Below are 23,737 nucleotides of genomic sequence, written 5' to 3'. Positions count from 1 at the left end.
TGTAATCTTCTTCCTCACACTGTCTCAACCTGAATCGTGTGCCAAGAGGCACCAGCCTGCGCACCAACGAAGGGAGAGCTAAACCACGGGCCCTCCCCAACTATAGTAACCAATCATATTCATTCTGTGTCTTCTTGTTCTGTGTATTGTAAATTATTGTAATTATTATTACATTAAACATATCAGCAGTCATACATATATGTTCAGGTATGTCAGGTATTGATTACATGCAGATGTTGATACAACTACTAGGCTACTTAAATATATATCACACTAAATAGTCAGACGTTATGATCTTCCGGATGTTTGCTTCAAGAAATTTTCTCTAACTGGACCTCTTTAAATTTTAGTTGAATACTCCTGTTCTAGGATGTAACCTTTGGGTTTAGGAAATAAAGATTTATTTATGGTTTTTGAGGCAAACAAGGAACATGAAGACTGTGGAGCTGAGGAGGTGTGGAGGAAGAGTATTGAGTAGGAGAGGAGAGGAGGGAGATAAAGAGGATGAAGGGAGTTAACACACAAGGCAGTGAGTGCATTGTTTTAATTATTGAGGTATTAATGTACACCAAATTAATTACATTTTAGTAAAAAAAAAAGATTTATAAAAAAAAATCTTTGTACAAGTTTGCATTCTATTTCTTTTGGTTATTGGTGCAACAGTTTTGCTTGTACATTTACTTGTGCTTTGTTATATTTGTCATGGACCCAAAGCCCTCTTATGACTATGAAAAAGGCAAAAAAAAAAAAGCAGCACCATCATTTTTGTATTTCTAATAAGCACAAAAAGCTGATTTTATCTGACCCTTTCTGTTGGAAGAAAAATTCAAAAAATCAAGCATTAGTCACAGAAAAGGTTCAACTGTTGACCTGTAAACCATCCAATTCATGGAATTACATCAAAGTCAATTACTCTTCCAACACTGTAAAACACTGTGGTGCAAGTATATTACATAACAGTTATTATTTGTAAAAGACACATTCATAAAACCGCACTAAGCATTCTCACATTTTGAATCTGTTTTTAACTGTTTTCAGGACAGGAAGAGGAAGTTGTGACATGACAATGCGACATAGACTGGCACAAATCATATGACTGTTTTTCCCTTTTACTGGCAGTTGAACTGAGGACACAAACAGCTCAGTACCTGCACTATCAATCATAATTCACAGTTGGATTGTTCTTCATTAGCTGGCGTGAAACTGATGGCGGACAGTCTTTGCTTATGCTTTGCTCTTTGCTTTCTTCTGCAGCCGGGTCCGCGTGGGCTCAGTGAGGACTAAGGGCTCCTGGATGACCATGGCGGGGTATTTTCTCCCCAGCAGCTCCACCTCCACCTTCTGGCCCACAGAGCACAGCTCCAGAGGCAGGTAGGCGAACGCCAGGCTCTGCTGGGTGGTGTAGCTGTAAGCGCCGGATGTCGTGTTACCGACCACCTGATGAGAAACACAAGAGACACAACGGCTGAGTTTAAGTAACCACAAAATAACTGAATAAAACTGGATGTGATCATTGGACGACTTCAGTAAGGCTTTTCATTGTTTGCGAACCTTCCCGTTGTGCCAGACGGTCTCGTTGCCCTCGGGGTCGATATCATCCGTATCCAGTGTGATGTAGGACAGTTTCCTCTTCAGGCCCTTGGCTTTGATCTCCTGAAGGGCTGCCTTGCCAATAAAGTCACCCGGCTGCACAAACACAGACACAAACAGGTTATTAATTTATTCCTAGTTACAGAAGAAATACTGTAAATAATAGAAACTTGTAAACAGTAGAAACATGGTTACCTTGTTCAGTTTGATGAAATAATCCAATCCAGCCTCCAGAGGATTCGTATCACAGTTCATCTGTAAAAATGAAGACAAAGTTGATCTCATCAGCAAAAATAACCTGTGCTGCTTAAAGGAACAGTTGAACATTTTGTGGAAACATGCTTATTCACTTTCTTGCCGACAGTTAGATCAGGAGATTGATATCACTCATATCTGTACAGTTAATATGAAGCTACAGCCAGCAGCCGGTTAGCTTAGCTTAGCATAAACACTGGAAACAGGGGGACACAGTTAGCCTGGTTCTGTTCTAAAGTAGCAAAATCTGCCTAACAGCAACTCCAAAGCTCACTAATTAACACTTGACATCTCATTTGTTTAATCCGTACAAAAACCAAAATGTAAAAAATAATACATTGTGGTTTTGTGGGGGATTATTGTGTGCTGGGCTATTTCTTAGCTGAGAGCTCACGTTGACAACAAGATTCCAAAAACTTCATATTCGTACAGAATAATATAAACGGGATATAATGTGTTAATTAGTCAATTTTGTTTGACTGGGGTGGATTATTTAATTTTTTTTCAAAGATCACGCTTTTTGCATTTTGCCTCAATTGGACAGTGTAGACAGGTAAGTAGAGAGAGAGAGAGAGAGAGAGAGAGAGGAGTACGATGTGGAACAAAGGCCCCGACCAGTTTTGAACTGGGGGCATCAGTCACATAGCATGCATCTTTACCAGTAGGCTGCCGGACACCCCATTGGTGATTTTTTTTTTACCTTTGGACACAGCCAGGCTAGCTGTTGGCCCCATTTCCAGTCTTTATGCTAAGCTAATCTAAGCTAACCATCTCCTGGCTGTAGCGTCACATTTAAAGGGAACATGTCATGCTTTTTGTGATCTTTATACTGTTATAATGTCAGATGTTAAACATGGTCAAAGTCCCAATCTTGAGATGAATATATGTAAAAATGCTCCCCCAAGTAAAAAGCCGGGACTTCAGCCTGCGCTTTGTTTGCAAAGTTACCTCTTCAGATTTCAGCCCAAATATATACAGATGTATTTGAGAAATTGATATTTTGAGTGAAGGAGAAAAAGAGGTGAAATACTACTACTACAGTTTGTTTACGTAGCCTCCGGAGCCAACAGATGCTTACAGAAGCTGGCCAATCAGAACACAGTGTGCTCATCGAGGTGGGAGCCTTAAAGAGACAGGAGCTAAAACGGCCTGTTTCAGACAGAGGCTGAACTGAGGGGCTGCATAAAGGGCCAGTATAAGACAAATAAGGAGTTTTTTTAACTGTATATCATGTAAAGATATTCCAGTAGAGCCCCAAAATATAAATATAGAACTGGAAATGTGCATGATATGTGGTATCGATCTTCTTATCAAACGAAAAAGGCAGATAAACATATTTCCCAAAATGTCAAACTATTACTTTAAATCCCTGGTGTGTGTGTACATGTGCGTACCTCTGCTCCCCAGCCTCGGAAGCCTTTCTCCAGTCTGAGGGAAGCCATGGCGTAGGTGCCGAAATTGTCGATGCCCTCGTCCTTTCCTGCCTCCATCATGGCCTTGTACACAGCTGCCATGTTCTTCTGGTCAATGTACAGCTCCCAACCAAGTTCACCTAAACACAAATGCATATATACAGCATCACCATACAGGAGTTGGTAAAGATACACTCAGCACCAGAAAGAAATGTGATGTCAACGTGGATAAAAAATAAATATTAATAATAAATAAATAGAATGTATGTATTGGCTGACTGCACAAATTCACACAATCAAAGCTGAACAAAGGTGAACTTTGACCTGTGTGTGTGTTTGCTGGAGCTGACTAAAGACAACAACTAAACAAAACCACACACATTTTTCAGCTGCACTGAAGTGAAGTCAAATGAAGTGAATGGGAAACAGAGTAAATATTCACAGACATGGTCCTTAGCAGTTGTGGGTTTTTTGTGTGTATTTGTGGTTGGTGTAGATTACAAGAAACTATTTTATCGCTCTTTTGTGAATGTATCAATCAAAATAAAGCATTTGTTCACTGAATTTAACAAGTGAAAAATCTCTAATCCCAAATGTATGGAAGCCCATTACTGCCAAGAACATAAAATAGATGACTGATTATACAAAAATTTAGAAAATTATGAGATATTAAGTTAAAATATTTTAGATAATAAATCAAAATATTGACATAGTATCTTTATAGTGTAGTATAAGTTTGACTTAGTATTATATACTTTTGTCTTAGTAAAAATCTTGATTCTGTATCTCATAATTTTAATTTAGTAAGTCATAAATCTGACTTGGTGTTTTATAATGTTTACTGAGTAAGTCAAAGTTGAAGTCAAAGTGATGTACCATGAGTATTGTTATTTCTCATCATGTCTTTTTCATGCACTTTTCTTTTTTCTTGACGGAAATGGGCTTCGAAAGCGATGAGATGATGTCACTTGTTTACCTATTAGCGTTATTCTGTGTAGTTTCAAGGTATTGTCATTTTATATTAACATTACTGATGGAGAATGAGAATATAGGAGGTAGATACGGGACTTTGTAGAGTGAAACTGCCTTCAGCTCAGTGCAAACAAGACCAAGAAGCTGTATTATGTTGCTGAACACTGTAATGACACTTAAAGTGCAAGTGCAATATATTTTATCCAGTGTTTCCAACTGCATATGCTGCTATTTATATGTAATTCACCCATCAGCCTATTAAAATGTTTTTTTTTTTGTATTTCTTATGTTATTTATTTATTACAGCAAACAGAGTGTGGCTTTACAAAGTGTTCAGTACCGGTATAGGAGATCCTGATGGCCCGGAGAGGGATGCCAGCCAATTGGATGGACTTGCACTGGAGAAATTTGAATCCGGCATCACTCATGTCCTCTTTTGTCAGTTTTTGAAGAACTTTGCGGGCGTTTGGTCCTGCAATGCCGAGCACGCCTATATCGTCTGTGACGTTGCTGATGTCGACGTCATATCCGCCGTTCGCAGCTTCTGCCTCGATCCACCTGAGTTGAATTCACAGAACAAACATTGAGCAGGCAAAAAAAAGTAGATTTTAATATAGTATCATTATAGAATCAATACATATTATACATCTGATACATTTCAGTTTATATGCCTGAGTGACAAATTCATTAAATGCTAATTTATAGCTACATATATCTGTAAATTTCTTTATCACACTTAATATTTCACATATTTTCCATGCTGCCATGTCTCCGCCAAGTATTCTAAAATTCACAGGCCGATGTCACCTCCATGAACGCTTCATTTGTAGTCTGGTCCTATCGCCACTAGAGGTTGCTACACAACATAAAACTGACCCTGCCTCTCTCAGGCTGTGGTAGAGCGTTGATTATAGTGAGTGAATGGAGATAACTGGTTTAATGTACCACCCTCGGATTGGAGCAAATGGAGGGGCGTTGTATTAACAGCTGCTGAAAAGTTTTAGGTTTCTGCAGCATAAGACAGACTGTGAGAGAGTTTCCTTCAGCGCAGCTTGAGACTTAACTCTGGTCTGTTTGGATCATGCACTCGTTGTTTTGTGCAAGAAAAATGTTTGTCTGCTTGTGATGCATGTGAACCCTGATTAATTGTCTCATTCTGCTAAGATGCTGCGTCAAAACTTGAACTACAATGACGAAACTAAACTGGAACAGCGTCGACTGACACTGCATGAAGAGAAACCAAGTCTGAACTAGGGTTGCAACTAAAGATTATTTTCATTACAGATTAATCAGTCAGTTATTTTCATGATTAATTGAGTAATCATTTAGTCTTTAAAATTGTCAAAAAACTGTGAAAAATGGCCCTCACAATTTCACAAAACCATTGGTGGAATGTAAAGAAGTACATTTACTCAAGTATTGTACTTAAGTACAATTTTGAGGAACATTTCAGAGAGAAATATTGTACTTTTTACTCTTTTTTACTCTTTTTACACTACATTCACTTGACTGCCTTAGTTACTAGCTAACTTTCAGATTAAAGTTTTACATGAAATAAAATGATACGCTTATAAACTACAACACATTGAAGATTAAACCAGTTGTTTTCAACCTTTAAGTCTTGTGAGCTCTTGTATAAAGTTGGTGTCTAGTTGTGTTTAAGATGAGCTGTGTAGAAGCAAAGAGACATTTCCCCTCTTCTTTCATGGTTTAATATCAATAACTTTTCAAATGATCCAATATTTCACACACAGATTAGAGAACAGTCCAAAATCTTTCTTTCTCTCCCATTAATCATCTCACGACCCCTCAGATTTATCTGGTGAACCTTTGGAGGGGCCCAACCCCTAGATTGGGAACCACTGGACTAAACTAGCTAGCTGTATATAAAGTAGTTGAAACTAGCTCCACCTGCAGCAGCTACAACAGTAACATGCTGCTCTAACACTGATGCTTCACTATTAATAATCTACTTTATAACGTCACTTCTTGAACTTATTTAATACATCAGACACAGGGGCCGATTTTACTGTAGACTGAGTGCTTTTACTTTTAATACTTTAAATGAATTTATCTGATAATGCTTCCATACTTTTACTGAAGTAGGATTTTATATGCAGCACTTTTACCTGTAATGGAGTAGTAAAAGTTGACATATTAAAATGTCTTGTTTTGTCCAACTAACAGTCCAAACCTAAAATATATTCAGTCTACTATAAAAGAAGACTAAGAAAACCAGTAAATATTCACATTTAAGAGGCCACAACCAGTGATTTTTTTTGGCAAATGACTTTGACGATTAATTATCAAAATAGCTTTCATCCAAGTATCAAGTAGAAGTATTAACAGCCAGCACATTGTCTAAATCGTAAATGCTTGCCAGATTAACCTCCAGTGACTGAGTGTGCGCGGTTAGATTGTTTTCACCTGAGGTCATGTAGCTCTGATCCCGAGCCTGTGATGAGCAAGAACTCTCCTGGTGACAGCTGGGTGATGGTGACCTCAGCAAAGACTCTCCCAGTGGGTGTCAACATGTGGCTGATATTAGTCTGGCCCACCTGAAAACACAAAGGTCAAAGGACAAAGAGTCAGAGTGAGGCGTGTGCTCCTTGAGATACTTTTAAAAGAAAAAAACCAGAGTATGATCACTTCTGTAATAGTATTGTGATGATGAGTCAACACTGAATTTATAACCATCAGAATCTCGTTAACAGTTTTTGTCAAAATTATGCAGCATTATGTCATCATACAACAACATTCACAGCTACAGCAAACAATTCACACTGTTGTAGTACACGAGTGCTCTACCTTGGGCATGGTGTTGGCAAACAGGCGGTCCAACAGCTTGAGTGAGTCCTTCCCTTTCACTACGAACTTGCCAAAAGGAGTCAAATCAATGACTCCCACCTTCTCCATCACCAGCTTGCACTCTCTGCCAACTGGTCCAAACCAATTTGTGCGTCGGAAACTTGGCCTGAGCACAACACAAAATCAATGACTGCTTTATATCTAGGCCTATTATTCTAATGAGTTGCAACTTTTCTTCCACATCTTTTTTATTGGCCTTCTTGCATAAAACTGATGTCCAAGTATAATGAATGAACATTGTTCTATCAAGAACACAGAATTATAAACTGTTGTTTGTTGTTTGACTCAAAGGCTGTATTGTATGAATATTAGACTGACAGCCATGCTAAGCAGCTCTGTGAGGCTGTACTTAATGCACAGATGTGCTTTTAGATAAATGCTCATGTCAGCATATTATCATGCAATGTCATGGCATTTCAAACATGCTAATGTTTAGCATGTATAATATTTTCCATAGCATGAAAGCAGCATGCTAATATTCGCTAATTAGCACTAAGCACAAAGTAAAGCTGATCGGGAATGGCATTAGTTTTGCAGGTTTTCCTGATGATGGCACTAGATGAAAAGTCAGAGCCATCAAATTTATCATAATTCATCCTAAGGGGGGCATGAGTGTCTGTACCCAATTTCATGGCAATCAATCCAACAGTTGTTGCTTTAATGTCTTGTTGTTTATGTAAAAGTCAGTAGGCTTTATCCTGAGGGGAACATGAATATCTGTACAAAATTCCATGACCATGCAATTGTTGTATCCCTGGACCATAGACTGTATATAAAGATGGACGTAGTGAGGTGTGAAGTCACCAATTGGTTTGCATTGGAGCCGAGTCGAAGCCCAGAGTTGCTGCTTACGGTCTAAATAAGGAGTGCGGGGTGTTGCCTTTCACACTCTAGAAACACGCCCTGCTACCTCAGACCAAAGCTAACATTAGCTAACTGGGAACACCGAGCGCTGCACACTTGGGCTACTGTTAGCTGCTTTAGCTAACTTGTGCTAAAAGGTCAGGTATTGTAATCAAGTAAATTTAGTGAAATATTGCAACAATAGTACGACTCAGTTGAAGTCCCAGAGCCGGAAAAGCAGCGGGTGAGGCAACTGTCAATCATAGCTGTCAATCAATCAATGTCAATCAATGCCCACATGGCAAACATTAAATCTACTATAAGTCTTCAAATCTTATTAACAGAGCAATAATTTCCAAAATGACCAACAGTACACTTATTAGAGGGCCCAAATTTAGTGGTTGAGACCATAATGACTTGTTGAAAAACAAAATTGACTTAGTATTTCCAGAGAGAAGTTGAGGCTTTTTGAATGGGAGTCAATCGAAGCCAGCATCTAGCAGGTGTCGGTGGCACTTTAAGGTACCTCCAGACTGACGTCAGCCTCAAGCTGTGTTAGTTGCTGCTTGGTTTGAACTAAAGTGGTGGAACAACCAACCAACAGTGCAATCCCTAGAGCCATGGCACTATAGTGTGGCTAAAATAACATATAGAAAAAATTCAGGAAAGAAAAATGCATTGCAAGATTATGACCACAGCTTTTAAATTTGTACAAAAGCAAATCACCATGACACAGATATGAGCCAAGTATGCAGCTAATGTGAGGGCCAACTGGATTGTACACTTAAGGTTGGTGGGACTCCAAACACTTGGAGGATTATCTCAAGACATCTGTGACTGTGTGTGTAAATAATGTCATGGTGCATCTTTAGAGACTCAGATATACACATGGGGAAGCTTGTGTCCAACGAGGTTATTGACAGTTATGGGCATGTGTTGTTGAATGCTAGCAGCTGTTCCTTTTCTTTCAGTGTGGTATCTAAATGGTTCTCTTGTGCTGCACTTTAGAGTTGGAGGGACTGTTAGTTGATGTGCGGTGAGCTCGTCTCTCCATGGACTGACTGAAAGGGTTGGCTCTGTTTGAGAACATGTGTTTGTGCTCCACTGCATACCTCCCATCTTTACCCAAGAACATTGTGTCCTAAAACATTTACTCTGACAAACATGCAGATTTACTACAACCTGTCCTATTTGCACACAATCATAATTTCTATGTATATGTATGTTTTGCTGTTGCTCCAACAGAACCTATTGAGTTTTTTCTTTATACATTGGTATGTTCAAGATGAATAGTCAAGCAGCATCACTATGTTCTCCATCTTTCACCACAGTGATGACAGGGTATTGTAAATTGGGAAATTGGATTTGGTGTGGCGCTACTGCAGGAATGTGTTAGCTAATTTAGGACTGCAACAACACTTAGCAATTAAATTAAATTAAAGGCAGATACGAAACTTAACCTAAAACAGTCAGGGAACATGTTGTTAAAATGTTTAGTTCTCCAAACAACTGCTATCGTTCAGGTCCAACGTAATTATGGTAGGCATGTTGCAAATAAGATGTGGATTTCTTACTTGTATCCAGTGTCATCTCCAGGTTTGTAGAACCAGTGAGGTTGTTCCCAACCAGCGTGAAAGCCCATGGATGCTTTGTCCTTCAGCAGCTCGTAAACACCGCTTGTCCGGCAGGTTGGTCGGCCAGCGAAACGCTCCTCCTTGGGGTAACCAACTGGAAAGACCGACAGGGTGAGTAGGAGAGTTTTTGTGACAGTAAAAAGAGAAAGTTTTGTCCAAAAAATGTGAAATAGTCATCTACTGTTCTTACCCACATTGTTGAAGCCATAGGACTCTCGAGCTTTGGCACACATGAAAGGTACATCCGTCCATTTGCCGTAGCGGTTGGGATCACATTCAATCAGGTCATATGGAGGCTCTCCATTCCTAATCCAGTCGCTCAGGAACTTACCGATACCACCAGCATGGATAACTCCATACCTGAACACATGAAGTTCAAGCTCTGAGCATTTTAAATTCTTCTCCTTAGTGAAATGCTAAAACAACCAACCCGCTATCCTCCCAAACATACCCAAATCCAATGGCAGTCCAGTAGTTGCGAACTCCTTGGTGTGGTCCGACCATGGGAAGCAGGTCGGGGGTATATGTGATTGGTCCAGACACAATATTGATGATATCAGCTTTCTTTAGCACAGGAACCATCTCCATGGCCATCTCAACATGCTCCATTATCCTGTCAAGGTCCGACTCAAACAACTCCTTACCGAAACCTGTGACAACCAGACAGGAAAGAAGATGGAAAGAAACGTTATGTGTAACCTGCAAGGAAAGCAAACCATGCAGAAAAGATACTCCAAGTTCAAATTAGGAATATGGATCAACAAAGCTTTATCCATTCATAGACAGACCTGGAGGCACTCCATCTCTGACCCAGGAGTCCTGCAGCACCATCTTCTCCATCTTTTCATACGGACCGAACAGCAGGCCATCTCTCTCCTGACGCATGTAGTACGAGCCCTCAAGGTCCCTGATGACAGCCAGCTCCTTCTTCAGAGCCTTCACCTCTGGGACCGTTGCTGTCACTACGTACTGGTGATGCACTGGGATGGTGGGGTGATCGAACCCGATCATTTGGCCCACCTCACGGGCCCAGAAACCTGAAAAACGACAGATATGGTATTAATACATCACCTGATGACAAGATAACCACCAACAACTGTTAACAATAAGGTTTCTGCACATTTCACCAAGTTAAATGTAAGACGTTTAACACCTTTTAATACAAATGGATAGGCATATGCAATTTAATATCTGAAAGTATGATGAAAAACCAGGAAGGATGAAAACCAATATGGCCAAAATGTATTTCTTATTAGACTACATTTTTTACTTCCCAACAGCATATAACAATAATTCCAATAATATAATTACTTAAATTAATGCACGCTGGACCCAGATAAGGGGCATAAAATGGATGTTGGATTCACCAATTAAAAACTGATTTAAGTTAATTTAAGTTGCTAAAAGTGACACTTGTCCACTATAAGACAATGAGCTTCCTATCTACTGTAGCTGGCAGTAGTGACTCACTTTTAATTTATAGATGTGCAACGTCTCCCAACAGCCTGAAACCACATGCGGAAACATTTTATAGCTACCTTTAATATCTGTGACAGGACAGACAGAATATTTAAGACTTTTGTCGTGAAATTTTAAGAGTTTAATAACTTTTAAGTCCTTTTTGAGGAAAATCGATGCTTCTTCAGACTTTTTCAAGACCAGCAGATACGCTACAATACATACCACTCCCACATGATTTTCAACAAATTGTTTTTATTTCTTGCCAAATTACCAACCAGATTCATACAATATGATGAAATGGGACAAGAGTTTCTCATATTCTAACCATTTCAGCTGATTGTTGCTTCACCACATTGTTAATCAGCACCATCTTTGCACAGTACCAAGCTTTCGGAGAATTGGCAGCGCTGTTATGCATGTCTAAATTGGAAATGAGTGCTGCATTGGCTTCATGTTTTATCGGGCCAATAATATAGAGTTTATGTCTCCTGGTAGACACACAAAGTCTTTACCATTTGGTAGGAAAAGTGAATCATTTCTTCCTTTAACAGAATACACTCAAGTGGCGCTTTTCAACCTGAGGACAGGACTAAGTGCTTTACAGTACACACACTCCTGAGAGAAAAAACGAGGAGCTTCTTCCTCGAGGAGACTTTGGCATGCGGACAATTAATGGACAAACCTGCTGTACCACCTGAGCCTCAGCTCTTTCCTATCAGACCATGTGAGACTTTCAAACTGGTTTTTAATTCATTATATTTCGAGATATCATGCTAACACACAGACCACGAACACAGGTAATTTGATGAAATAAACAAAAAATTTGATTTGTGATACACGTGAAAACCCAAAAAGTGACTTTTTGATGACTTTATGAAGTGATTAACAGAGCTCAGGAGTTTTTAATTCCGTCACCTGTTGAGAAGACTTTTAAGTGTCCAGTCATTTTGCAGTATGTAGATATAAAGGGCTCATTCTAAGGTAACAAAAACATGATTCTTATTTTCAGGTGATTATACAGTAATGAAAACATACTAATGAATATTATATGCCATTTCTGCCAAGTCCGATCCGGTAGATGCCACTAAATTCTACACACTGGACTTTAAATGTGCAGGTTTTTACCCTGCAGCAGGTCAAAATTTACACAGGATTGGGCACTTGCAACATCATATTATTTTAAGGTTGAGATTTAAATCTCTAAGATCAACCCATGAAAACATTCATAAATAAGCACAAACCTGTTCAAACAACCAGCAACAACAAAAATAGACACTCAGTGAGTTCCCCGTGAGGAAAACACTCACATTAAAAAACTGTGTCAACCACAGAGGGACTTTTTAAGAGTTTGTAAGTATTTTGAGAGGATAAATTTACATAATCACCACAAGGATCTCCTGTTTAACATTCTGGCATTTAGAGGATGGAACAAAAACTAGCAGGAGCACAGGAGCCGGAAAAATGCAGCCAAATGATTTAAGAGTTGAACGAGTGCATATGTTTGAGGAGCTGAAACGGTTACATCACATCCAGCAGCGCTGCTACACTGTCGAAGCAAACTACCAAACATCCAGGTGTTTCCAAAAAAAAAAAAAAAACAACCTGTTTGTGTGAACACAGAATATTATTTAGCTGCATGGCATGAGACAGCAGTTAGCATCAGGGGTTTAACAGTTATGTTCATTATGTAACAACTGCAATTTATCACTTGTGGTTCTTTGGAATTCCTCTTTCATGTTGTTCCAGCGTGAACTCTCTGTGAAATACATCGAAGATCTAATCTCAGTACATCAAACTGAAATGAAAGTCAGCTGACTGAAATATGAACATGCAGCCCTGAGACAGCATTCTGTCAGAAGTGTTTATTAAAGAAGTATTTGATCAATATGAGGTCTGAGGACTACCAAGGGCCTTTCAAAGGGCTCCAATGGGCCTTCAGCAAAATAAAGGTTGGTTTCATTCATTTTACTATCATTTCCCTCTCTACAGTTTTGAATAATAAGCTGATAAAGAATACTTATATATTTTGATCGATTCTACACTTAACCTGCATTGACTGATGTTTTTGGCCACCTGGGATATGGATATGGAGTAACATTGGCTGAGTTTCTCTCTCCTTTTAGCTCTGTTTTGGTCTCCACCAACTCCTGGAGGAAATATCAAGGTCTTAAGGGGCTAAATGCTCCACTGTGTTCACCAGCTAGTCGCTAATTTTGTCTGTGCACCATTTGGAGCTGGACAGGTAGAATACAGCAGGTTTATCAGAGGTTTTTCACTGAAACCATGCTGATTAGAGTGGTGAGAGTGAATCAAAAGTTGCCGGCAGTAAAACCAAAACAATGAGCTGAAAGACGCAAAAAAGCTCCGTAGAAGTGAGGGAAACTGCAAAGTCAGGTAATAATTCTCTGCAGGTTCATCACTACAAGCAACTCGTTTCACACACATGTAGTCATTTGATCAATTGTTGATATAAAACTACTGATTACAGCAGATTTAATCACATTTATTCACAGAAATTTGTGACACAACCTTATCAAATTATGATTATGGTTGAGTCTTTGCCATTAAAAAAAGTTTGGGAACACCTGACGCACAACATAACCTGGTTTAACAGAAACAGCCACACACACACACACAAAAATGCTGTGTTTTGAGTCAGTAAGTAGGACTTGTGACCTAACTGTAGATCAATGTGGACCTTGTGCCAACTCAGGGCGGCCAGAGCCAGCTGGAGCACTGACAACCTGTTGATCTTTGCTGCTATCTTCAGCTATGTTGCAAGACACTGCTCTAATAAATCAACTTAAATTTGAAGATTAAATATATTTCAAATTATGCCCATCTGTTTCAATGCGTGCAAGTCTGCAGCTTATTAACATCAAAACATTTATTTTTATTCTGTATGTGCTGCATGTATGAACTTTATCCCACGGTGAGAGATGGGGTAAGGTGGTATATATATATATATATACACACACAACATCCTGATAAGGTCCGAGGCAGTTTAGGCAAGAGTTGGGCTGCAGAGGAGCATGTTTACCAGACGCCTGCACACAGGGTCAATTCACCGGATGATGATTGAAGTCAACAAGCTCACCTAAATAAAGCAACCTTTGAAACAAGTCCTGCTCTGAACACATCAACCGCTGTTAAACTCTATTTATAGTAATCAGAATAATGTTCGAAATGTCACAAATTAAAGGATATTTTTTGAGAAAAGCTTTAAGGTTTGCAGGATTGTAGGTTTGCAAAAAATGCTCGAAAAATTGCCTTCCTCTTTCTGGTTACAAAGCTGATATGTTGAAACTGATCCTACAGGGAGGGGGTCACATTCCAGGGGATATGACCTTTGACCTGGGCGGCTAACTTTGTTGGGAAAAGGGAGCACAGCCGGCGTTTCAGTTTCAATGGCGAGCCAAATTTGTGAAAATGAGATGGTGGGGGGAGGGAGATTTTGGCTGGACAAAAGAAGTGGATCGAGATTATGGATGAAGGAGCAATAGAGAATGAAAAAAGGCGTAGAAAGAAAAGAGAGACGATCCACAATGAAGATGGTTGATGATGTGTGAGCCCAACAAAACAGCCGCTTGTGGGTTTTGAACAACAATGTGAGCACAATGTGTTAAAAAAAAGACCGAGGCTACTGTTGTTTCTTGGGAGTTGTTGTCATCCTCGCTATTTCATATTCCTACGGATGAAACTTTAAACTAGATGCTTTGCCTAAGAGGTTATTTCAGCAGCCCACAAAGCATAAATCTTTTAACCACAAAAACAAACTCAACACACAAAATACATAAGGGAAATGCAGTGACCCCGAGTTTGAGGCTGTTCTTGCGAAAACCTACATTTACCCACAGAATGTAAATTGGTATATCTGACAAATAATGTGTAGGTTGCTTATTGTGGGACAAGAATGCATGAAAACAAACATCTATATATTAAAGTTGTAAATAGTACCAGCTAATCTAAGCATTCATGAACGCCCTGGATACAAAAAGGAGCATCAGCATTAAAATACTGGGAGGTGTGCATGTGCTGCTGCTTCAAGATTGGATGAAATCTGAACAGTTGGCCTGTTTGGATTGGCTGTCGGACACAGTGAAGGCAAAAGGCCAGCAGGGCCCGCAACATAAAACTGGCTTCAACCAGAGTACAGAATGTGCAAATTCAGGGAGAAAATATGGAGCAAATGCAGCTGCAGAAAATTGACATTACGGTGCTGTTTACGGCTTAATGCTTGAGCATGTACTAGGGCATTTTTAAAGTTTTAAACTTGCATATATGGCAGCAGTCTGTTCCTTCAATTTCACAGTATTTTTCAGGGTGTAAGTGCAGTTTACCTTGTTTTTTGTTAGTTCATTTGACACTGAAGAAAAAAGGTGACTAAGGAAAAATATGCATGACCTATCCGTTGATATATGTTACACAATATCCTCTCAAATTCCTGAACCTTGCCAGATAATCAAGCCACAGCAGCAGCAGGGGGAAACGAGATGTTGCAGACGAAATCCCCCCAGAACTGGTATGTCCCAGTTCAAGCCAAGAGTTTGTCTCCCTGAACTCTGCAGGCAGTGGTCTGTGTGGGCAAAGGTCCTGCTGTGGTAGAGTGTCCACAGATAACATGTTTTATTGACTAGCGACTAGAAAATGTGTCTATGTAGCATAATTGCAATTTCCTTTGTACACACGTTATGTTTTAATCAGTGTAAATTGTGAGTATTTGCTGACAATGTTTCGTTTTAGCTTTTTTTGCTAGCAGGAAATATGACTAAAAATACTACATACTTCATGAAAAAATGACCACAGAGAAATAACACGTGAAAAGTACACATTTTTTATACATATATGAGGATAAATGTAGTAATATCAACTTACTTAATATGCATTTTCTTTCTTTTTTAAAGTTGAGTTCTGATTTGTCATTTCTATTGTGAGAAGTATTAAAAAAAGAAAAAGACATCACAGCAAAATCTAAATTTCAACAAAGTCTTACATCAGTTTTCTTGTATAAACTGTCTGGGTTAAATTATATCCGAATATCTTAATGCCTTGTGACATACCACCAAGCCCACAACAAAGCGTAAGGACGGAAATGTTTTGAGTTCTGTCACAACTTCCAGTTGTTGCATGTCTGAAAAACATACTGTAACTACAACAAACTAAAGCTGTGCTCAGCTGAAATTAAACCAAAAGTTCAAAACAGAAACATGACAAATGGGCTGCAACTAACATTATTTTCACTTTCAATTAATCTGATTGTTTTTATCTATAAAATGTCAGAAAATGGTGGAAAATGCCTGTTATAGCCAATGATGATGTCTTCAAATGTCTTGTTTTGTCTGCTCAACTGTCCAAAATCTAAAGATATTCAGTTTACTATCATGTACGTCACAGAGAAGCTTCAAATTCTCATGTCTGAAAAGCTGCAACCAGCAAATGTTTGGCATTTTTGCTTAAAAAATTACTTCAATGATCATTCGATAATCACAATTGTTGCCAGATAATTTTCTATCAATCGACTAATTGTTGCAGCTCTATTAAAAACATACTACAATTAAAGCAAACTAAAACTGGTCTCTGAACTGAAATTGGACCAAAGATCAAAGAAGAAACATGAAAAATTGACATGTTACTGAAAAACACACATTTTATTTTGGGCTGCAACTAACAATTATTTAGTTATCAATTAACCTGCCATTAATTTTGTCTGTAAAATATCAGAAAATAGAGAAAAATGCCTGTTATAATTTCTTAGAACCAATGGTGAAGTCTTCAAATGTCTGAGTGTCCGATCAACAGTCCAAAACCCAAAGTTTCTATCATGTATGGCACATAAAAGCCTCACATCCTCACATTTGAGAAGCTGCAACAAGTAAATGTTTGGCATTTTTGCTTAAAAAATGACTAAAATGATTATTCAATTATCAAAATAGTTGCCAATTGATTTCCTGTCAATCCACTAATTGATTAATGGACTGATCATTGAAGCTCTACACTTTAGATATTTCTACATTTCATATTATCTCTGCTTTGAGATCAGATGTGCGTGTTTTTTATTATAAATGTTCAAGTACGAACCTGTTGCATTGACGATACGATTTGCGCGGATGGTTCCATGAGGAGTCTGGACATCCCATTTGCCATCAGCGGTCGGTTTGAGGCCGGTGACCGGGGCTGGGTTGTAGATCTGGGCACCGTACATACGAGCTCCAGCAGCCAGAGCCATAGTCAGAGAGTAAGGGTCGATGTGGCCGTCTCCTGGGGTGTACAGACCTGCCAGCACCTAAAACATATACAGAAATATTCATCCAAGTTTCCTGAACATCCAACAGATGGATCAGCTTGTAATACTAAACCCATTCTCTCTTGAACGTACCTTAGTCAATTGGCTCAAACTGTTATCAGCTACTAATGTAACAAACTCCAATTTTTGAGGCCATTATGAATCAAAACAATAAAATAATATTAATGTGGATGGAGCCAACAACATTTTGACACATTTCCTATTCTTGGACCTGATATTAGATGATTTTAAGAGTTTTTTGTGTCCAAAGTTGACATGTTGGCCTGAAGCTGAGTAAAACTGTAGGATCCAAAATGGAAATGGTTTTTTCCTCTAAGGAGCTTGAATGTGCTCAGTAATTTAGATTTTTGATCATTCTGGTGCCAAAACTGGAAATGTTTGGTCTTATGATTTACACAAAAGGTGGCGGCATTGCTAAAATCAGAAGGACTAATCTTCTGGGGATCATAATTATTCATAGCAAAAAATCATGCCAATCTGTCTGGTAGATGTTGAGATGTCTAAGTTTAGATTTTTTTCTAGTTTAACTGAACTGTAAATGAGTCCAAGTTAGCATAAAGGCACCCTTAAACGAGAATATCTTTGTATCTGTTAGCAAACATTTGCTTATTTCCACATCCAGCAGTCACGGAGCAACATTATCATTCATTTGGAGTCGTGTTTCTGTCCACCTGGATTCATGAAAGACTTTTATCTGCCGGTCTATCATTGATCCACGAGGATCACATTCTTTATACAAATAAAAACACTGCAAGGACCTGTGGAAATATTGCCGTGTTGGTTCACACAAACCTTGTCTACGTTGACCAGAGGGAAATATTCCTTGACTTTCTCTGGTCCGATTAAATACTGCGGCGTCACGTGCCAGTGCGTGCGGGTCATCTGGTACTTCATCTCGTCCACTCGAGCCGGTGTTGAAGCGATGCGGACGCTGCCCGGCTGGTGGAAGCCCACTGCCTACACAGAAAGACAACATGAATGAAATGTAAATCACATACACACACTTCTGCTTATCAAAGCTACGAAAGGTGAACAAAACACCTCACCTGTCCGGTTTCAGCCTCCAGACTCTCGTATAATTTAATGCTGTCGAAGTGGACTTTCTTGAGGTTGATGCCTGGATGGTAATATGTCGTCAGACCAGCCTGTAACACCAAACACACAATTTATCAGAATGGATTATACAACATTCACCAACTAAAAACTCATAATAGGAGATTTTTTGGCTCTGCTGTGAACACAACACTGACATATCGTCACCTTTTAAGCTGATATGTTGAACTTGTTAGCAAACATTTGTTTATTTCCACATCCAGCAGTTATGGAGCAACATTATTATTCATTTGGAGTCTTGTTTCTGTCCACCTGGTGAATATAAGTCCAATATTCACTCTCTTTTAGATCTGTTTTTGCTCTCTATCGACTCCTGAGGGAAATATCTGGCTCTTTAGCTGCTAAATGTTCCACTATATTCACCAGCTAGTCTACAGCTAACTGTGTCTGTTTGACGTATTATGGTGGGCAGGTAGTGTATAGTGGGGTTTATTTGTGCTGTGTGTGGAAACAACACTGTTGAGAGCAATGAGAGTGAAGCAAAACAGAAGTTATGGGCCATAAAACCAAAACAATGAGCTAAAAGAGAGCGAAAAAGCTCTAAAGAGCTGAGGGGAAGTGCAGTGCCAGGTGATAATTCTCTGTAACCTTTGTCACCATGAGCAACTACTTTGACATTACACACATTTAATCAATTGTTAATATGAAAAAAAAAGTATTATAGTAGCTTTAATACCCTTCACAAGCATTTTAATATAATTCCTAACAAAATAATAAAAACCACAACCCAATAAGTGTAGGTTCAGCAACATTTCTTCATCACAACTACTCGTTTTTAAACTGAATATAAGGGCCGGATTATGCTTGAAAAGAACATGCTGTCCGACCACATCTGAAAGCAAAAGTGTTTATAGCTGTTCTTGTGCCACTTTTATGTTTTGGTGAGATTAAAGCATTTTTTCACTGTGGTGTACAATAAACTTGTATTTTATTCTACTCCATTCTTAACAGCCGTACTTGAAGATGGAGTGAAAAGATAATTGTTTAAATATAGAGATAAACGTGCACATTTTCAGACAGCTTCTCCTTTAAGGCCTTTCTAGTGCTGGACTCGGTTCATGGCCGGGGTGATATGGCCAAAATAAACATATCTCAGTTTTCTTCACACTCGCGGACAATTCATGACTTGAGTCCATTTTTGTTCGCCTTTAAAATGCAGGATTGAAACGTCATATTTTTTAAGATGGTAAAGCAGGAATAATAAAAGAATTACTGTCATCATTACACATAAAACACTGGTTATTCCACACAGCTATTGACTGTCAGATGCGTCAACTAATCCAGAGGACAGGGACAAACAGAAACAGTTGCATATAAAATAGAAAAAAAGAGCAAAGAGTGAGAGAGAGACACCCCCACACAACTGGCCAATCACTGCTTAAAGTGAGTGTGAATGTCGGATTGTCAGACTCGCAGAGTACCAGAAATTGTTGGACGCAGCCCCTCAAAAGTGAGTAGGAAAGAGTTTCAACCATCCGACAAGCGGCTCTGTTAAAGCCTACTGTCTGTTTAACTCATAAAGAAGTAAAATTCTTATTCACGTCTTATTCGACAGAGCGTGGCTGTTTTTCTGGTTTCTATGTTCTCTCTATGTCTGCTAGGTCAACTGGAAACTCTGAATTACCAGTAGGTGTGAATGTTGACCTGGAAGTGTGTCAAGAGTGTAGCCTGCCTCTCCCCCCTAATGTATGCTGGTTTGACTGTGAGGAGAGTAACTGAATATAAGAGGCCGGTCCCCCTTTTCTGACATGTCAAACATGTATTAATAGCAGTACAGTGTAGCGCTTGTGAGTGAATGAGGAGTTATGTAAGGGGGTAAGTGGGTCAAGACCTCAGATGCTTTGAAAACCTATAATGTGACAGCTGAACTCGATGGATACGGTGCAGCTACTGAATGACGCGAACAGAAAAAGGCTGTAAACACCTTCAGTAAACAAGGTTGTCGAGGAAGAACTTCTCTACGCTTGTTGCTTTTAGGGCTGTGACCAACAATTATTTTCATTATCGACAAATCGATTAATAAACAAAAAATCAGGAAACAGCGAGAAATGTTCACCTCAGTGTCATGACGTCATCGTATTTCTTGTTTTATCCGACAACTCACTCAAAAAGTTCTCATGTTTGAGAACCTAGAGGTAGCAAATGTGTTTTTGTTTGAAAAAAAATGACTTAAATGATTATTAAAATAGTTGTCCCTTCATTTTATTTCAATCGACTAATCGATTAAAGCTCTATTTCCTTTAACAAGCATTAACAGTTTAGCTGGAACATCACTGAGTTGTTGTTCTTTGATGATAATGTGATTGACTGATATCCAAATTGTACTGTAATAATTAATAAAGTACTGACTAGAGATATTCAGCACTGTGCAAAAGTTTTAGGCACTTTAGATGTTTTAAATTCTTAACCATCATGAAACGCCATCAGAGAGACGTCTGATCACTTCCGAATTTATTCTGCAGCATGACATCGACCCCAAACATACAGCCAGAGTCATAAAGAACTATTTGCAGTGACAAGAAGAGCAAGAGAGTCCTGCAACAGATGGTATGCCCCCCCTGCCCGCCCTGACAGAGGCCTGATCTCAACATCATCTAGTCTGTCTGGGATTACATGAACCAACTGAGTCACCTAAATCCACAGAAGAACAGAAACTTGTTCTCCAAGATGCTCAGAACAACCGACCTGCCAAGAACCTTGACATATTCTGCACAAGCGCACCGAGGAGAACTGGTGCCATTATTAAAGACAAAGTGTGATCACACCAAATACTGATTTGATTCAGTTATTTTGTCTCTTTACTGAACTTTGTTTGAAGCTAAGTGATAAATAAAAACTATACATTATTTTTGAAAGCATCCTCACTTTAATTTTGGTGCCTAGAACTTTTGCACAGTTCTGTATATACTGTATCTCTGGTCTGTTTTTACTACTGTACGCACTGAACCATCCTGTTGATACCTGCCCACCAACTAACTTTCATTATCGATTAATCTGTCGATTATTTTCTCGATTAATTGATTAGTGGTTTCTTCCATAAAATGGACGAAAATGGTGAAAAATATTGATCACTGTTTCCCAAAGCCCAAAGTGACGTCCTCAAAATTAATTTAATAGTTGGCAACTAATCGATTAATCGACTAATCGTTGCAGCTCCACCTCCCACCATTTCCATTACTTTTACATCATTTTTTTGCCCACAAACAGCCCTTGTTGCTAAGGTCGTTGCTAAGGTTGTTGCTAAGGTTGTTCAACAGGCTGTTTACATTGACCACTTGCATATTTTGGATCAATATTTTGTAAAAATGACGCTAGTGCTGGAATAGGGGGGGCAACAAGACTTTTTGCCCCCCCACTTTCAGGCGTTATGGTAATAAAGTGGTAACATCTACGTCAGGTATTACGGTCACAGCAATAATGTCTAAACCTTCTCTAACATGTCGGATCTTTAAATCCAATCTTAATCAGAACACAGAGGACTGTGAGTTTTTTGCCAGTTCAGACTAGTTTCATGACCACCAATTACAATACTGGGGCCTATTTTTTGCGATAGTGCAACGACCAGCGCAAGCAGCACAAGGACACTTTGGTATTTTCCTGAACTTGAAATTTGCTTTGTCTGTCTGTTTAGTGTTGTGGCGCCCAGCGCTGCATGCAAGGTGAGGCAGTGCAAAGCGAGTTGTTGGTGTTTTTGTAGAAAATGGGTCTTAGACGTCTGTTTCTGGAGCAAAGTCACTCCGCTGCCACTTGGTGATTTTACCAACAAGAGCAAACAGAGTCCAGGTGGAAAAATCCCAAAGTTTCCCTTTAAAGTGACTTTGAACAAACTACTTTTGTTTACAGTGTTTAAACTGTTTTTTTAAAGTTATTTCTTATGCAAAGTCCAACAAAGCTGCAACATACAGACCAGTGTTCAGTGAATAATACTAAAGTGAATCATAGAGTGAAGTAATTTAACTATATTTTAGCACTAACAGCAGAATTTCAGGAAGCTTTTATGATTATCGTGATAATAATGTGATATTTTTACCCACAACAATTGTAGTGTGAAAATCTGATACCAGCACATTCCCACATGAATGGAAATATTAATTAAGCATAAAAGCAGAGAGTGTGACGACATATGCTGCTGCCTGTGGGACACTGACCACCTGCCACTCAGACAGTTTGTCCAACTTCACCCTTTGGACCTGCAGGATATTTCAGTTATACACAAAAAAAAAAAAAATGCAGATTTTAGTGGACGTACAGCGTGCCAGGTGGATCCAGCCGTCAGCTCAGACTTCTCCAGCAGCACCACATCCTTCATGCCACCTTTGGCCAGGTGATACGCCAAACTGGCCCCCACACATCCACCACCAATGATGACAGTGTCTGCGGTGTCCTTCCACCGCTTTCCCAACACTGAGGATGCATCACTGAGAGACAAGAAAAAGAAAATTACAAGTGAATTATTACATTTCCAACATGCACAAGTGCACTTTGATAGTCTTGTTTACTAAGTGCCACAACTTGAAAACGTTGCCATACCTGCACCACATCAAGAATATGGTGTAACATGGCACTAATGCACAGTTCTGCATCAAACCTTCATATTACATAATTCTGTTGCATGCAATCTTTCACCTGTGCAGCTTTATTACGCGCGTTAATGGACGTTAATTCATTTTAAACTCTAATTTATGTTAGATTGAACGACTATAACGTGTTTCATAACAAAAGATTAACTAAAATATGAATCGCTTCTTTTAAAAAAACTGAACTATCTCACCTCTCTGCGGCTTGTTTTCTTGACGTGCAGCTGCTTATGGTCCGCAAAGGAAGGATCCCTCGATACGCGGCCAAATCTCTCCGCAGCTGGATGTTGATTAGATTTAATATCCGAGACATAATTATTGAGGTAATGTTTGATGCGGCTCAAAGCATAACCAGCCCCCCTGTCACTGAACCCCCTGCAATGTCGTGTGTAAATAACTGTTTTGCACTGACAGGCGCGTAATTTGGCACGCCCACAAGTCCAGAACCAAGTCAGTGTAAGGAGGACGAAACTTTACCCAGTTTAACCCACAGAGGAGTTAACCCTTTGTGTGCCAGAGGCTCCAAAATGTAGGTCACATACCCCCCACTATAAAAAACTAATTGTGGATTTAAAAAATATATATGTAATGCATTAATTTATCTCGATTTTACAACAAGCTGTTATTGAACCTGGTATGAAAAGCAAAAAAAAAAAGGAAACAGATTCATGCTGTGAACAAAAGACAAATGTACATCTAACCACTGTA

At 39.1% G+C, this 23,737-nt stretch overlaps 1 protein-coding gene across 1 annotated transcript; it reads right to left on the bottom strand.

The window, feature by feature from the left end:
* Positions 1-557: 557 nt before the first annotated feature.
* On the bottom strand, positions 558-23,454 carry dmgdh (dimethylglycine dehydrogenase). The gene is made up of 16 exons (XM_042396267.1): positions 23,224-23,454; positions 22,702-22,870; positions 18,386-18,484; positions 18,132-18,296; positions 17,114-17,318; positions 10,363-10,611; positions 10,026-10,224; positions 9,765-9,934; positions 9,515-9,668; positions 7,038-7,203; positions 6,657-6,787; positions 4,570-4,787; positions 3,240-3,397; positions 1,786-1,845; positions 1,552-1,686; positions 558-1,437 (listed from the first exon to the last, which is right to left on the bottom strand). Exons 1-16 carry the CDS (start codon positions 23,340-23,342, stop codon positions 1,225-1,227), a joined length of 2,610 nt encoding a protein of 869 aa, XP_042252201.1. The 5' UTR covers positions 23,343-23,454; the 3' UTR covers positions 558-1,224.
* Between the last annotated feature and the right edge of the window lie 283 nt (positions 23,455-23,737).

Source organism: Thunnus maccoyii, chromosome 19 (assembly GCF_910596095.1).
Source record: "Thunnus maccoyii chromosome 19, fThuMac1.1, whole genome shotgun sequence".
Taxonomy (NCBI): domain Eukaryota; kingdom Metazoa; phylum Chordata; class Actinopteri; order Scombriformes; family Scombridae; genus Thunnus; species Thunnus maccoyii.
The sequence above is the reverse complement of the archived record's forward strand: the minus strand, read 5'-3'. Positions and strand labels throughout refer to the sequence as shown.

Bases quoted from the DNA above. Each gene is read 5' to 3' on its own strand.
- dmgdh (XM_042396267.1), bottom strand. From the start codon at position 23,342: ATGTCTCGGATATTAAATCTAATCAACATCCAGCTGCGGAGAGATTTG. The intron at 17,319-18,131 runs GTTTGTGTGAAC...TATATGTTTTAG, and splicing joins CTCTGGTCAACGTAGACAAG to GTGCTGGCAGGTCTGTACAC. The intron at 1,438-1,551 runs GTTCGCAAACAA...GTTTCTCATCAG, and splicing joins CCGTCTGGCACAACGGGAAG to GTGGTCGGTAACACGACATC.